The sequence below is a fragment of the Musa acuminata genome, chromosome BXJ3-3, assembly GCF_036884655.1.
Source record: "Musa acuminata AAA Group cultivar baxijiao chromosome BXJ3-3, Cavendish_Baxijiao_AAA, whole genome shotgun sequence".
NCBI lineage: Eukaryota > Viridiplantae > Streptophyta > Magnoliopsida > Zingiberales > Musaceae > Musa > Musa acuminata.
The window spans coordinates 10,975,697-10,990,602 of record NC_088351.1 but is presented as its reverse complement, the minus strand read 5'-3'; the positions used below and the strand labels follow the sequence as shown (position 1 = coordinate 10,990,602).

Genomic DNA, 14,906 nt, shown 5'->3' with positions numbered 1-14,906 from the left:
TTATAGCTACCAAGAGATGGGAAGGTGCGACGTTTCGGCTTTTACGCATTCGTCGCTTACGGAATCTATTTAATATTAGGTGAGATCGATCTGAAATAAATTGTGAACTAAAGTATACATATTTATACAATGATAAATGTTTCTTGTCATATTCACGTGCATCGTATGGTATTATGGGCTCTACGTTGCACGCATTAAGCAAATGAAGCTTGCCTTGGATTCTTTAGCTTTCCTGGTTGGAGCAACATTAGGATAGAGATAGAGATAGAGATAAGACTGATGTGCGTCTCACACGGTCAAAGTGATATGTAATCTCCATGTACTGTAACCTTGACTTTGTAGGAATGCCATAAGGAATTTTATGTATTTTCGTTCGAAGGAAAAAAAAAAAAAAAGGAATTTTAGGCCAGCGTGAAGCAATCAACAGGTAAAACTCACGGGGATCGCGCCGTAGTTGAAGTCCTGCTCCCCCTGTGGGGCGGCCGAGCGTACACGTGTGGTGGGTATAAATTCTAAACGACACGGGTCGGCGTCCATTTCGGGGAATCCTATGCTGGGAAGGAGCGAAAACAATTTTCTACCCACCTCGCATACCTCGTTAAGAATCAATCACATTACAGTCGTTGATTACGACAGGGATATAGATAGACCGCATCATCATTCCGAGACGTGAAGGCACGAGAGCAGGACGTATGGTAATGGCTTCGGGGTGTCCAGTCTCTGCAGCGAACCGATCAACAGTTAAAAAGTACGAATGATGCATGCTCACAGACTCGCGTTTACGAAAGGCTTCAGCGTGACGAAAGCCACATGTGGGCATCTACGAACGCAAAGCAAGGGAGGAGGGTGAACGTTGGAAGCAAAGCGATAGGGGCATAAAGGGGAGTAGGAGGCGAGGAGGCAAAGCGGTCGGTCTACGGCGGAATCCGGTGGCTTTAAAGGGAGGAGTTTAAGTTTGGAGTGTGGGCTGTTACTTTGCACTTTGGACACCTCGCCTCGCATTCTATTCATGCGGTGAGTAGACAGCAGCCGAAAGATCCCATGCAACCCAAAAGAGGGAAAAAAGCTGAGACGAGTTTATTGAAGAACAGTGGGTGTATGTATGTCACAATGCTTTTGGCACATTCAGGCTCTCAACGTCAGAGCCCATTGAACCGCCCACCCAAGTTTGAAGAACAGGCCTCGGCCGATCTCACCCAGCCACATGGATTCGGGAGCCCGACAAAAGCCGAGAAACCCTTAGCGGTAGCCTTGTCCCACTCGAGAATTCCACAACCACACTACTAGGAATCATCTCGCTGTGTAACCGTGTCAGCATCGGTCATGCAGCAAATTGTCCGGCGGCCTCTCGAACATGTCGCACACTATGCCGTCGACCGCCGCCATCCCCCGCGACGATTTCCCAGCCCCGGGTGCATCGGCTTCAGTCCCTCCGCTTCTGGTTCGCGGATCAGGCTGTTCCACTTTCTTGGGAGTTTGAGGGTCTGCTTTCTTGTCCTCGATTCGCCACCTCTTAACTCCTCTTCCTGCGTTTCCTCCTCGGTGATGGACTCTGCTTCCTTTCCTTCCGTTCGTCTGCAGCCTCTTCTGGGTGCTTCCGCTACCTTCTCTTTGCTTCGGTAGGTGGTGACCAGGGCGACGGTAACTCGAGCTTCCTTGGCCTCTACCGTGGCGTTATTTGTCTACATTGCCCACGATGTAATTAACACGAGTGGCATTTACAACCATGAAAAGAACAAAGGATCTACGTTGGGCCGGTGAAGCGAAGAAGGTGAAGCATCGCCATCAAAAAAACGATGTTATTGTCTATTAACTCTCGCAACCTTGTCTGGACGAAAACGATTCCAGGCCGGCGGGTGGCCGCTGTAGCGAGAGTTCGATCTGACACAGCGAGAAGACACATCGGAAAGTTATGCACATGAGGGATCGATGGGATGGGATGGGATGGGATGCCTTCACACCACCACCGAAACGAAGGGCATCTGTTTCAAGTACTACTGCTACGTCCCATCAACGATTTATAATGCTCATCCGCTGGCTTACGGAGCAGCTTCAAGGCTCGTCCGCTGGCTCACGAGTGATGTTGTAACAACTCCCCCGGAGGAAGAAAGAAGCTTACGTTCCTCAGATCTACCCGCCATGTGCACGTAATTCGATGCACCCAAGGCGCGACATGAGCCGTCAGGAAAAGATCAAGTACATCGATTGCTGCAGCCGTAAAGAGTAGAATCAAAGGTAGGGTTAAAATGACATCACCCGCGGGGCCCAGATTATTCCTGTCAACTATCATCTCAGTGACGAGCGTACAACGCCGAAGCGTACTTTTCTAGTTCAGAAGTGTTACCGCGGCACGGCAAAAAGGACGCAATAGCATGTACCGGTGGAGAAGTTGCCATAACAGCACATAAGTGGTGGCTTTTGACTCGTTCATGGCGTGAAACATAGGGTGCTACGCTGCACGCAGGAAAGCAAAGCACAGGGGCGGTGGAAGCGAATCATTATGAGGGGAATCTTGAACCTAATTTGTGAAGGAGTGACACATGCCGGAGAAGGTTTGTGACAGCAACCTACAGCTCAACAGCAGACCTAACCGACTAAACTACCACACCGGGAAGACGAGGGCCGACCATTTACCATTAGTTTAGCCCTTAAGAAATCTTCCTAGAACGCCCCACCCGCCTCGCCCTCATCATGGTCCTCACGCAGCGAAAGGGGAGGAGGAGAGAGAGCCCAAAGTGGTCCTGCCGAGGGCGTACTAGCAGGCCTTCAAGAAGCCAGTTCATATGGAACTCAAATCCCCGTCTCATGAGGCTGTCAACAAAATTCGTCAAGAAAAAGCAGCCAAGGAGGACGCCCCACGTATACTGGTCCTCGACCTCAGTCGATCTTTCTTCTTCGTCTACTTCGTTCATGGGTGTAAAGCCATGAGAAAGACTAGCTAGATCTATGCCCCGCCCATTCCTGGGCCCAGTCGTCCTCATCAACCATGCGCTGGGTTCGGCCAACCTGGACCTGCTCCTGCTCCTATTTAATGCAAATGGACGCCCTCCCTCCGCATTACATCAAGTCGGCACTTGTGTCATTGCCGGTGACATCAACTATTTCACTGATGCCATTCACTGGAGTGGGGGAGGGGGGAAGTACATGTTTGATCTATAGGACCTACTCCTTACTTGATGCTATTATTTGTTACTGTGCTTTAGCTTACTTGTCTACAATACAAAGAAAGTGATCCGCCACCTACAGAATTGTCTAGATCAGATGCCCCAACTAGCACGAACCTGAAAACCTTTTCTTCTCCACCAATAAAGCTTCGATACGATTCATAAAATTCTACCATTTCATTACATGCACAGGTAGAATTCAATTCTATATTCGCATAGAGACGATAAAGACCAACGATGCTACCGCTGCAACATGTAGTGGCATCTGGTTTGAAGTGACAGGAAGCAACATTTCGAGTAAACAAGTTTCACATCGGGGGAACTATTCCTTCCATATGCCTTCCGATGTGCGCACAGCTCACAGAGAACATTAATATTGTGACAATGCATGCGAGATCAATATTGTACAGCATAATGTGACAATGAATGCGGCTAATAATTTGAGGAACTCTAGTGGAGGCTCTATGCAAAAGCAAGCAAGTGAGAGAAGACCTACATTTCTTATGGGGAGAGAAAAGAAGAAGGATTGCCTCGTTATAAAGGCATCGCATAAGAATAGACAGCGAATAACCATAATTGTAATATCAATGATTCACTTATTACACTCGCACTGTGAATGGAATAGAATTTGCACCTGTTTCGGTTTGGCCCTCTCTCTCTCTCTCTCTCTTTGTGTTGCCGTGTGCTATTACCGAGAGGAGGAGGAGTTTTCCTGGGATGGGAAGCGTTGAATCTAAATGGCTCGTCTTGTTTTAATAGTAATATATGCTTCTGCTTCTTCTTCTTCTTAGTAATTCACATGCTGCAGCAGGTCAGGAGGCGAAGGGGGCGCGGTGGGGGATGCCCTTTCGCCTTCTCGAGTTCGGCGGGGGCGGAGGACGCGCGGGGTCTCGGGCGTCGTGGCCCACTTCCTCGCAGGATCCCCCACCCCATCTTCCCCTCCGCCCACCCTTGCTCTCCTCTGCGGCTGCTGTCGACGATGATTCCCCGCCGCCGCTGGCGTCCTCGTCGCCCGGGTGCAGCACAAAAGTCGCGTCGCCGTTGCGCTTTATCCCAGCCAACTACATTTTTTGGTTTGTGTGCGTGCGCACCGTCAGATGTTGGATTAATTAGGATCGCTTGGGTCGGGCGCGCGAATTACGGTGCGATTGGAGGAGGGGAAGAATGTGTACCGACCTTGCAGCCCAGGGAGCAGAAGCGGAAGGGGTCGAGGAGGGAGCGGGCACAGATCTCGCAGGTGTGGGGTGATGAGGAGGAGGGTGGGCCGGCAGCCGAGGAACCGGAGGCGCCGCCACGTCCGGTACCGCGCGGCTGCGGCCGCTCGTTGAGGAAGAGGACGCGCGCGCTGTTGATGACGTAGGTCTGGACGCCGCTGATGTCGAGCACCTTCTGGATCTCCGCCACCCGCACGACGTCGTGGTACGACGACCGCCGTATCTGCCACAGCCGCCGCCGCCGCCACCAGTAACAAAACAAGACGCCCTCGTCACCGACAATTGAACGGAGGAGGGGCGAAAAACGAGAAAAGGAAAAGAAACGAGAGAAGAACAGGCTAATGTGGTTGACCTGGATGACGCGGTGGCCGGAATGGCGGTCGGAGCGGCAATAGAAGCAGAAGGAGGCGGCGGAAGCGCCGCAGTCGAGGCAGAACATGTTGCTCTCGCTGCGGGGGGCGTCCGGGTGGAGAGGACACGCGGCGAAGAAATGGGTGGAGAGGAGGGGCTCCAGCCACGGAGGCACCAGCGACGCCGCCACCCTCCTCATCATCATCGCCGCCCGCGCCCGATCCAACGGCTCCGATCAATGTCGGCACCGCGACGAGGCGGAGGCTGGTAGCGGAAATCGGGAGACGCAAGGGAAGGGAAGCGAAGAGGCAGGGAGGAGAGGAAAAGGGGAAGGAAACAAGAGACTTTTGAACTCAGTAACCCGTAAAGCAACAACGGGGTGGGCGGAGAGGGGAAAAACATTAACAAAAATAAAAGCGGTGAACGAGGAAAGAAAGAGAGGCAAAGCGGATTTGATCAACGGATGGCATCGTGCGAAGGGTAGATAGGGAGGGCACGAGGCCGTTGGATCGGGTTGTGGTTCGGCCTACGTTACTCGCGTCCCTTCGTAAGCGCTCCCCCGCCGAGGTCGGCAGCTGGGCTACGCGATGGTCTAAGAGCCACGGATCCGCTGTTCGATCTCCAACACGGAGGCCATTCTGTCGAGTAACGTGGCTTCACATGATTCGCAATTATATGCGGGACCCATGTGACTTGTCGGATCGAGGGCGCCCGGAACGCTTGCGTGTGAGGGCCGGCGCGCGCCGGATGATGAGGAGGGGGGAGCGGCGCACGCTTGGTGTGGGGGTTGGAAACTTGCCCTTTTTGGGGGCAAGGAAAGATGGGAAGTCGAATGGGCGTGAGCTGGGCCCAGGGATGATCCCACGTGGAGCGCGTGGCCAGCGTGTGGCGTGACGTGTGCGGCTTCACGGGGACACGGGATCGTGAGGGAGCGAAAAGAATCCCGGACGCAAAGTGGGATGGGGGGCGTCGGGGAGTGCTCGCTGCGGTCAGATGCGTTAGGCACTAAGCCGCACGGATTTCGACGTTTTTTTGACGGCCGAGTCGAAGGCGGGCGCGGAATTGTAAGAGTTCGGTAAGAGGTCAAAGATGGGACCTAAACGGGAACGGCTGGTGCACCCGCTAAAAAGAAACCCAAAAATGGACACTTGGCACGGCAGCAGGACGACCCGACGCAGTAATTGCGGGCACGAGTTGAAGGCGTGGGCATGTAGAGGCGTATCACCCTCACCGACGACCCCACCACCTCTCGCACCCCAAGTCAATCGATCGCGCGACTTCGACAAACGGTCAAGCCCGTACGTGGCAGCGGATATAATCATTGGGACTTGGCCCGTACAGATGAGACTCATGGTCAGGATCGTTTGGCTCTTTTTTTTTTTTTCTTTTTCATTTCGGTGTCGAAGGCATTTCCAGACCTACACGATCATTTTTTTTATACAAAGAAATATTATCTCAAAAGTTAAAAATAAAAAAATTCATTAATATCACATAAAACTCGATATAATTTATTATAAATTTAAGTAGTATTATTCTGATTTAATAGATAGGGAGAGTCAAAGTCAACCGATGTCCACTTTGAAATGCCCTAGACACTTGATTCAAAATTATATAAAAATTACGTTGAAGAATATACTCGATAAAGTTTCTTAAGTTTTTTATTGATTTTAATGATTCCATCTATGCATTCTTAAGATTGTACTTAGCAATCTTTTTTTATAACGTGGCATATGATCGTTAGATCGAAGTCATGGTAAATGTTAGGAATGATTAAACACATCCTTCGGCCATCAATAAGATCATGAAATTATTATTTGAATCGAGGATATAAAATAATCACTTTGTTGGGTTAACTTAAAAGTTAGAAGTAATACTTGATCAAAACAATGGAGTCGAGTTGAAATCTTTATTAGTGTCATATTATAAAACTTGTAACGTCAGACCCTAATGACATGTTGACTAGAAAGGATAGGAGCATTGGCCAAATGGAGATAAAATCGAGTAAATAAAAATAATATATCAATAATGTAACACCCCTGATTAGTCCCACGTCGAAAGTGGGTAAGATTAAGATTGACTTATAAGGGTATGATGAGTATACTACTATCAACTTTAACTTAAGCATTTTGGTTAGTGATTTAGACTAAATGAAATTGATGAAGATAAGTTAGCCCATCAGGCTCGGATCATAATAAATAAAGATGAAGATAAGTAACATTAGTTAGTGGTATATGGCAGATGATCAAAATTGAAATGGGCTGTGTGACCAAAAAAAAAAACAAAAGGTTAAATCCAAATATGTGATGGTCAAATTGTAATTGATTGTGAGAAGATACGTCGCCAACGAGTAAGCTTTCGTGAAGCGAGAATATGCATGCAAAATATTTCATGTGACAAAGATGGAGCTAATATTTGCTAGGAGGTTGAGGATAATTAAACTACGCGATAAGGATTTTTTTTTTTTTATCCTTGTAAATATACTCCTTTGAAGGCGTTCATCGAGGCTTCTCGAGTTAAATACCATCGAGCATCAGTGAGAGAGACGATCCCACTGCTCTAAAGAGAACCCATGCATCCATCACCGTATATCACTTGGCAAGGTGGCCTACCAATCCAAAGAGAACCTTTCAGATTTCAGAACAAAAAAAACTATTCCCTAAACAACTGTATTGATCTTTAAATTTGAGTGAAAATAAAATTAAAAAAAAGTACTTACTCGGTCGTTTGACATGCTTTGGGAGTATAGTGGTCAAATCTAACATGCCAATTTTGATCGAATGTGCACAGCTCCTAATGGGCCCTTCTCGAGTTCGGGCTGATCCAATTCACAATGTGGGCCCACATCACCACAGCAAACTCTCCTATCCTAAATTGAAAGCCCCCCGTGACAAGGACGCATGCACGGATCTTGACGCAAAAGGAATGATCCGTCAGTGGTCAAAATGATCGGCTGCATCACACGTTAGGATACACGGTACTCAACGATGGCCATTTCGATTCACAGTATCACCTCATAAAAGTGATTCCCTTTTAGCATAAAGCTTCTCATAACCCTTTATGCGTGGGGCCCCACCGCATGGGGCGTCTCCTATGGTCCGTCCCACAAATAAATCATTTCCATCAACTAAACAAACAGCATTCCCGATCTCATGTCGATCCTTGTGTTTGGATCCATAGATTACGAGATCCAAACTATTCGTGTCTTCCACGTGCCAATCAACCTTGTGTGCTGATCCGCCCGTCGCCACCGCACGCACTCTCCCCCACGGCCGGTGCCGTCTCCTCGTCCGCGCCGCCCATCCAGGTCTGTAGCATCGTAGCAGCAATCTTGCCCCGCCCATATCGCCCCCGCAGGGCTCGCCATCATGGCTCGAGGGCGAGGGCGCGCAGCGGCGAGGAGGAATCCGGGTGGGACGACGTCTGGTGGGCTGCTTTCATGGGATTCGAACGCTCATCAATCCCCTCATCCCAATTAGTGACCTCGGTGGGATGTATCACCCTGTTGAGGTGTGTGTCGGATGGAGAGAGCACCCAAAAGCTTTTGGGGCATTCATGATGGAGCGTGGGCGTGGTGTGTTTGCTGCAACTTTTGACCCTCGAACTGATGATGCGTCGTCTTCTTTCGCCTTTCCCCTTTCCCCTTTCTCCCAACGCATAAAGAACTCTCAGTCCTTGCTCTTTGATGCATCCATAGAACGCTGACGTTTCTTCATCTTCGACGCAATCCATAAATCTCGTCGAATTATTCAACACCCCATCGTATTGTGGCTATCAATAGCTACCCCGAACCAAATTAAGCACGTCATGTTCTCCGATAAGACTCGTTCTTAACTTTGTCGTCTCACACATGCATGCTTCTCTAAGTCTTCCTTGTGGGCGTCACTGGTAGTAGAATTTACGCAAGCGATGATGCACATATTCCACGCGATCATTTGGTTCCGCTGCACGTTTGATGGTGGTGGAACCGCCTCTCGGTTGGTCCTCCTGTTGAAGAAATCAGCAGCACAGGGAGCCATGGCAGCTTGAGGATGTCTTCATATGCACCGGTTGGGTATGGTTCCCATGTCCATGGTCCAATAGGTGGACCAGACGCAGACGGTCAACTTGCAAGTAGATCATCATCCCTAAATGTTTAAAGCTTTATAGGACTTGGAAACGTGGCTTCTGTACCGATCGTCCGCTTATGTTTGACTTAGATTTCATTCTTTTAATGGTGATGCCACGGCAGAGCAAGTTTCATGTGTTTATGGGCAAATGGATCCATTCACACGATGGAGCGAAGAATGAACCTAATCTCACGGACAACCAACCCATCGTTCCAAAACAAGTTAGTCCTTGTACATGTAGTAATCTTATACGAGGAGTCCCCTGGACGCAGTTCACTAGCAGCCACGACCACCGGCGCAAAGGTTGTCACCTTTAAGATTCGACGAGTGGGCAAAGGAGCAGCAAACTTGCAGTCGTTCCATGGCATCGAGCCCTTGCAAGCATGCGTTTGGGTTGGACAGGGACAAAGCAGGACCTGCCACTGTACGACTCCGCATCTCCTTGTCATTTCCTCTGGAGTCTGCGAGAATCCCCTCATCCGGCGAAGAGGCCAAACAAAAGTCATCAGAGATATCACACTGTGCATCCACCACTGGGAGTTTCACCAGCATGAATCCGACTTCCTGATCGACAGAAGTAGACACACTAACGTGGTGGCTGTTGGCAACAAGGAGAAGGAATCTGCATGATACGAGTGGCCTTTTGCAGTATGGTCTCGTGCGTGATGTCGGCCGGCTGCTAATAGATGAGTCATAATAGTAGTAGTACTTGGCTGTTTGACAGCTTTTACTTAATTAATTAATTATAAGCTCATCTCGATCGTCTTAGGAATTACTATTCTATAAGCTAAGCTATTTATATTAAAACATTGATCCTCGAAGATAGCCCTTTGCCACGATTTCGATTTCGGAACTATCTATCTGTTCTGATTTTCCAAAACAAAAAAAAATTAAAATCGAATCGTCAAAAGATTCGATTCTCGAATTGAACCGAAATTGTCGGTTTTGGAATCGATCGATTCTAGTTCGGAAGGTTTTGGTTCGAATCGTTATTATTATTATTATTATTATTATTATTATTATTATTATTATTATTATTATTATTATTATTATAATATATATATATATATATATATATATATATATATATAATTTTAAAAAAAATATAATTTAATTTTTAAAAATTTAAAAATATATGTATAACTATAATGGGTAAATTTGATTAAAAAAAATAAATTTATAAACATTTTAATGAGACTAAATATCTTTCTCAAGAGTCCAACCCAAGTCTTTTGAATTAAACTTAACAATGTAACCATCATCCCATAATATTATTTATATTTGTAAATATAATATAAATAGATATAGATATATATTTAATAAAATCAAGATCGAATTGTCTCAGGTTAGCATGATCTTAGTTGAGTTTGAAACTAACGAATCATCATATTGATTCGAATTAAAGCGTGATCAAAATTATTTGAATTTAATATTAAAGATATGAAAAAAAAGCTAAGAAACATGTAGAATCATTGAATGGGCAAAGTAGCCTCACAAGTCAATAAAATAAGGACAGAGATAATTATAGATCAACCTTGCTTAACCTTCCCATTCATGTGCACTCATGTTCTTGACCTGATCTTACATGTGGCCAGAAGCAGATTCTCTCGCATACACACCAGCAGTTACCCAACATGATAGCATATGACTGTGCATGGGAATTTGCGAGACATTTCCCACACCGCATGAAGTAGCAGAGAAGAGATTGGTTGTCGGTGGTGATGGTGGTGGTGGTGGTGGCGGTGATGGTTGATGAGAGTGCTTTATAAAGTGAAAGCAAAGAGAGCCAATGCAATTCTCTTTACCACACAACTCTTTTAAGGGCACACTGGAGAGATATATTAAATTGATGACCTGTCTCTATTGGGGCGGGCAAGCTGTCCCTAAAAGCAGGAAAGCTCAGCACCTGAAAACACCCACAAGCAAGTGCACGAGCAGATTCCGGGAGTGGGAATTCATACATTAAACAACGAAGTTACTCTTGTACTGACGTATGTTAGGTAAAGAATGTTTCACGAGGTGGAAGAAGCTCCTCTCTTCAAGGAAATTCTCATGATTTTTACCCGACAAAGGCTGGTGAATTGATACCCCCCAACAGTGAAAAGTGAAACGCGTGTTACTGCGCCGAATGGGAAAGAGAACGACAGGTGAAGCTCGAAACTTGTGCTTCTAACAATGACAGTGCGAGCGTGTACTTATGTCGAAGATTGAAGAGTTAGTGAGGTCGCGTCTCCGTAATCAAACGTCAGAGCGTATCATACAGTTCACGATGTGTCCCTGTCGGCCACAGTGCTGCTACTGATTTCACCATTCGATCAGTATCTTTTAATACATACGTTAGCTTGCAGTAGACATGGAAGAACCATGCGACATATGTGGAGTTGTCATCGACGAAGGCGACGTTTTTGTATGATCGCTACGTGCTTCTCTCGTACAGATTCAATTCATACAGCCATACCGCCCTCAACATCCGGAAGGTCTATGTGAACAGGAATAAACAAAGAAAAGCCTGCTTTGTTGGTGACCTCTCATGAGCATGTGCAGTACAAGTGAGATACCTCGAGCATGTTGTAAGGTCAGTCGCCACCGGAAGGTGGGGCTCATCACGAAACCTACCCGTGCGTCCTCTCCATCCTCCTCCCATCGGTTCTAGTCATCATTAGCAGCATGTCGCCAAATGCAAAGGAATCGCCGATGGATAAAGGCCACGGCGGTCGGACCTGCGAGCAGATTTCTACTCCTTTTTGTACATGTAATTTCTACATCGTTAACAGCTGCTCGCCAAAGATCCAACTGTTTGTTGAAATGCGCCGAAGAGCAGCGATGGAGAATGCGGTCGACCACCCAGGACATGCGACAGTTGACGTGACGTCTCTTTGATTAGGCCGTGGCGCATATCCGAGGCACGAATGCGCGCCACCTCCTCGGTCGTGACTTTGGTCGTGACTCGAGTCGGGGAATGAAGCTTTTCATCTTTAATTAGAGCCTGGCCGCCGGTGGGGACGACTCCACGCTGACAGTGACACGTACATTCTTCTTCTCTCGCGGATATATAGACCCCCACCGAGCATCACACCTCTTCATCCTTCGTTCCCTCTCTCGCTCTCTGTCTCCGTCGTGGTTGGTTGATCGTTAGTCGTGGCGGTGGAGGGATGGCAGAGGCCGGAGCGAGGAGCATATGCGGCGTGCCGGAGAGGGTGCAGCTGCATGTGGCCATGCTGGCCCTGCAGTTCGGGTACGCCGGCTTCCATGTCGTCTCCCGGGCGGCCCTCAATATGGGGATCAGTAAAGTGGTGTTTCCCGTGTACCGGAACATCATCGCCTTGATCCTGCTCGTTCCCTTCGCCTACTTCCTCGAGAAGTACGACCTCGATGGCTCCATCTTTGCATCTCCACACACGACTGTTAGATTTGGCTCCTGCGCTAATAACCTACGCCATGTCCCTCGTATGGACGGCGGGGTACTGACGATCGAGAAACTCTGATTGGCTTCTCAAGCTTAATCTGTACCAACTAATCAAATTTCAACCAATGACACGGGCGTTCACTGAACTTGTCATATAACCAGATCACGTAAAGCTCTAATTTGGTGTTGGTCAATGCAGGAAGGACAGGCCGGCGATGACGCTCTCTTTCCTCATCCAATTCTTCTTCCTCGCTTTGTGCGGGTAAGATCGTTTGTTTAAGACATTCTTGCTCTGATTCGATGGATGCGAGCGATGATATTGACCCTAGTTTTCGATACGTGGAATCAGTATAACTGCAAACCAGGGATTCTATCTGCTTGGGCTCGACAACACCTCTCCCACCTTCGCCTCCGCCATCCAAAACTCTGTCCCAGCCATCACCTTTGCCATGGCTGCTGCCCTCAGGTGACATCCCTTCACGTTTTCCTCACTTGGTTGCTTTCTCGGTCCGTAGTAATTCCCAAAACTTGTCTCGAGCAGAATAGAGAAGGTACGGTTCGACCGACGCGATGGGATCGCGAAGCTCGTCGGAACTCTAGCCTGCGTCGGCGGCGCGACGATCATCACGTTGTACAAAGGTCCCTCCATATTCAGCCCGTCGCGCACTTTGAACGAAGCGACCCCGTCGTCCTCCGCGTCCACAATGCTGTGGTTGGGTGATGCCAAGGGGAAGAACTGGACGCTGGGCTGCCTCTTCCTCATCGGTCACTGCTTGTCGTGGTCGGGGTGGCTGGTGCTCCAGGCGCCCGTGTTGAAGAAGTACCCGGCGAGGCTCTCGGTGACCTCGTACACGTGCTTCTTCGGAGTGATCCAGTTCCTCATCATCGCCGCCTTCATCGAGAGGGACGCCGATGCTTGGATCTTTCACTCCGGCGGCGAGCTCTTCACCATCCTCTACGCGGTGAGCCTTCCATCTTTAGTTCCGGATGTGCATGGATGCATGAGTGTCGGAATCTTAAAGCATGACCAATTACTATGATTCATAAGAAATATGACCTAATGAAGTGTCTCCCAAACCTAATCAATCATTCACTCCAATAAATGCCCCTATCCAAGAAAAATGCTTAGAGGAATCAGCCATGCTATTCCATGCCCTGTAAGCACGAACAGTGAAAAGGGCGCAGGTACCACCAAAGATTTAAGGAAACGGAATAAAGGAGCTAAGGCTCCAATTTGCGTTTTTCCAGAAAATTTCAAGTGCTTTGTTCTCTCCCACATGTTCTGACTGACATCCTTGCTAGGATCCTTGCAATCATGCAAGGAAACACGAGGTCATCACCCACCCTAGAACTTGTTCTCTTTTCCCTCCTTGTTATTGCTCGCATACTTTATAGACTGGCTGGCCAAAGCTATCTTTGTGCCCAGCTTTTTTTCCTTGTAGATTTGAAGCAAATATATCTATGTTGTGCTCAGTGTCCAACTCAGCGGTGGGCATAATTAGCGACAAAGTTTCCACTAGGCACTGCCCTATGAATCATTGTCGGACTCTGTGGCGAATGATTAGGGTAGAGAGAGAGAGAGAGAGAGAGAGAGAGAGAGAGAGAGATTTCCTTTAATTATACGTGTGCAATTTTAGATGGTGCAGCTACAAACCCAAAACTTTTATGTTACGAAGGCTAAGAAGGAGCCATTAGAAACTAAAGTGATACCGACTGCATAACGAAGTATATTTGACATGAATTCTATGCAGGGATTTGTTGCTTCCGGCATCGCCTTCGCTGTGCAGATATGGTGCATTGACAGGGGCGGCCCTGTCTTCGTGGCCGTCTACCAGCCAGTCCAGACTCTGGTTGTTGCAATCATGGCGTCGATTGCTTTGGGAGAGCAATTCTACCTCGGCGGGTATTGACCAGTGTGTGTCAAAGAACAAAGAGTTTTGTTTTAGAGTCGGCTAAGTTTCTCTGTTTTGTTTCAATGATTCATGCAGCATTATTGGTGCCGTGTTCATCATAGCTGGGCTGTACCTGGTGCTGTGGGGAAAGAGTGAAGAGCGAGCCTTCGCTGCTAAGGAGGCAGCCATGGTTGTCTCCTCCACCTGCGACCATGACGGCGTCAGACCCATTGCTTCGCCGAAAGCTTCCACCCTAACTCAGCCGCTGTTGCCCTCGCCACCCTCTGAGAACGTGTGATCCAAACCGTAGACTAATCGTAATGCGATATTGCCAGGAGGAAGACTGGTGTTTGCTTGAAAGCAGAGTCGACGTAGATGTGTTCAGCACGGTTGGTCTGTGTTTTCCTTGATGAGATTGATGAGTGCCCTGTTTGAAGAAGCTACTAAGTTTGCTTTTGGTTTGTTTGCTGTCCATCTTCCACTGTTTGTATGATATAAACCTGTAGAACAGAATCAGAGGAGCGAGCATCTTTTGGGTATCATTTGGAGTGTCTGTTCATCTCTATCGATCCACCAGCGACTAGAGAGTGACAAGCAGAAGGCGGCATGCATGGTCTTCAAATCACCCTACAGTCTCAGTCACATCAACCATGACCCACTAACCAAAGCAAGCACTATATTATGATGGCTTTCCATGCTTGAATCTTTGACAATCTCATGCTAATGATCGGTTTCTTCCCCATGGCCTATGCACAAACTTAGGATCCTGAAAA

The 14,906-nt window shown here is 47.9% G+C and overlaps 2 protein-coding genes across 2 annotated transcripts; one reads left to right on the top strand and one right to left on the bottom strand.

Annotated features, from left to right (window-relative positions):
• Positions 1–3,645: 3,645 nt before the first annotated feature.
• LOC103973382 (protein RGF1 INDUCIBLE TRANSCRIPTION FACTOR 1-like) lies at positions 3,646–5,102 on the bottom strand. Its single transcript, XM_009387936.3, has 3 exons — positions 4,731–5,102; positions 4,341–4,601; positions 3,646–4,225 (listed from the first exon to the last, which is right to left on the bottom strand). Exons 1-3 carry the CDS (start codon positions 4,932–4,934, stop codon positions 3,977–3,979), a joined length of 714 nt encoding a protein of 237 aa, XP_009386211.2. The 5' UTR covers positions 4,935–5,102; the 3' UTR covers positions 3,646–3,976.
• Positions 5,103–11,918: 6,816 nt separating this feature from the next.
• Positions 11,919–14,675, top strand: LOC135633003 (protein WALLS ARE THIN 1-like). Its single transcript, XM_065141996.1, has 6 exons — positions 11,919–12,196; positions 12,441–12,503; positions 12,591–12,707; positions 12,783–13,203; positions 13,993–14,144; positions 14,230–14,675. Exons 1-6 carry the CDS (start codon positions 11,988–11,990, stop codon positions 14,429–14,431), a joined length of 1,164 nt encoding a protein of 387 aa, XP_064998068.1. The 5' UTR covers positions 11,919–11,987; the 3' UTR covers positions 14,432–14,675.
• Positions 14,676–14,906: the final 231 nt, after the last annotated feature.

Excerpts from the sequence above, each read along its gene's own strand:
- LOC103973382 (XM_009387936.3), bottom strand. The coding sequence starts at position 4,934 with ATGATGATGAGGAGGGTGGCGGCGTCGCTGGTGCCTCCGTGGCTGGAG. Across the intron at positions 4,602-4,730 it reads CCGGCCACCGCGTCATCCAG|ATACGGCGGTCGTCGTACCA; the intron begins GTCAACCACATT and ends CGGCTGTGGCAG. Across the intron at positions 4,226-4,340 it reads TCTGCTCCCTGGGCTGCAAG|TTGGCTGGGATAAAGCGCAA; the intron begins GTCGGTACACAT and ends CAAAAAATGTAG.
- LOC135633003 (XM_065141996.1), top strand. The coding sequence starts at position 11,988 with ATGGCAGAGGCCGGAGCGAGGAGCATATGCGGCGTGCCGGAGAGGGTG. Across the intron at positions 13,204-13,992 it reads TCTTCACCATCCTCTACGCG|GGATTTGTTGCTTCCGGCAT; the intron begins GTGAGCCTTCCA and ends AATTCTATGCAG. Across the intron at positions 14,145-14,229 it reads GAGCAATTCTACCTCGGCGG|CATTATTGGTGCCGTGTTCA; the intron begins GTATTGACCAGT and ends TGATTCATGCAG.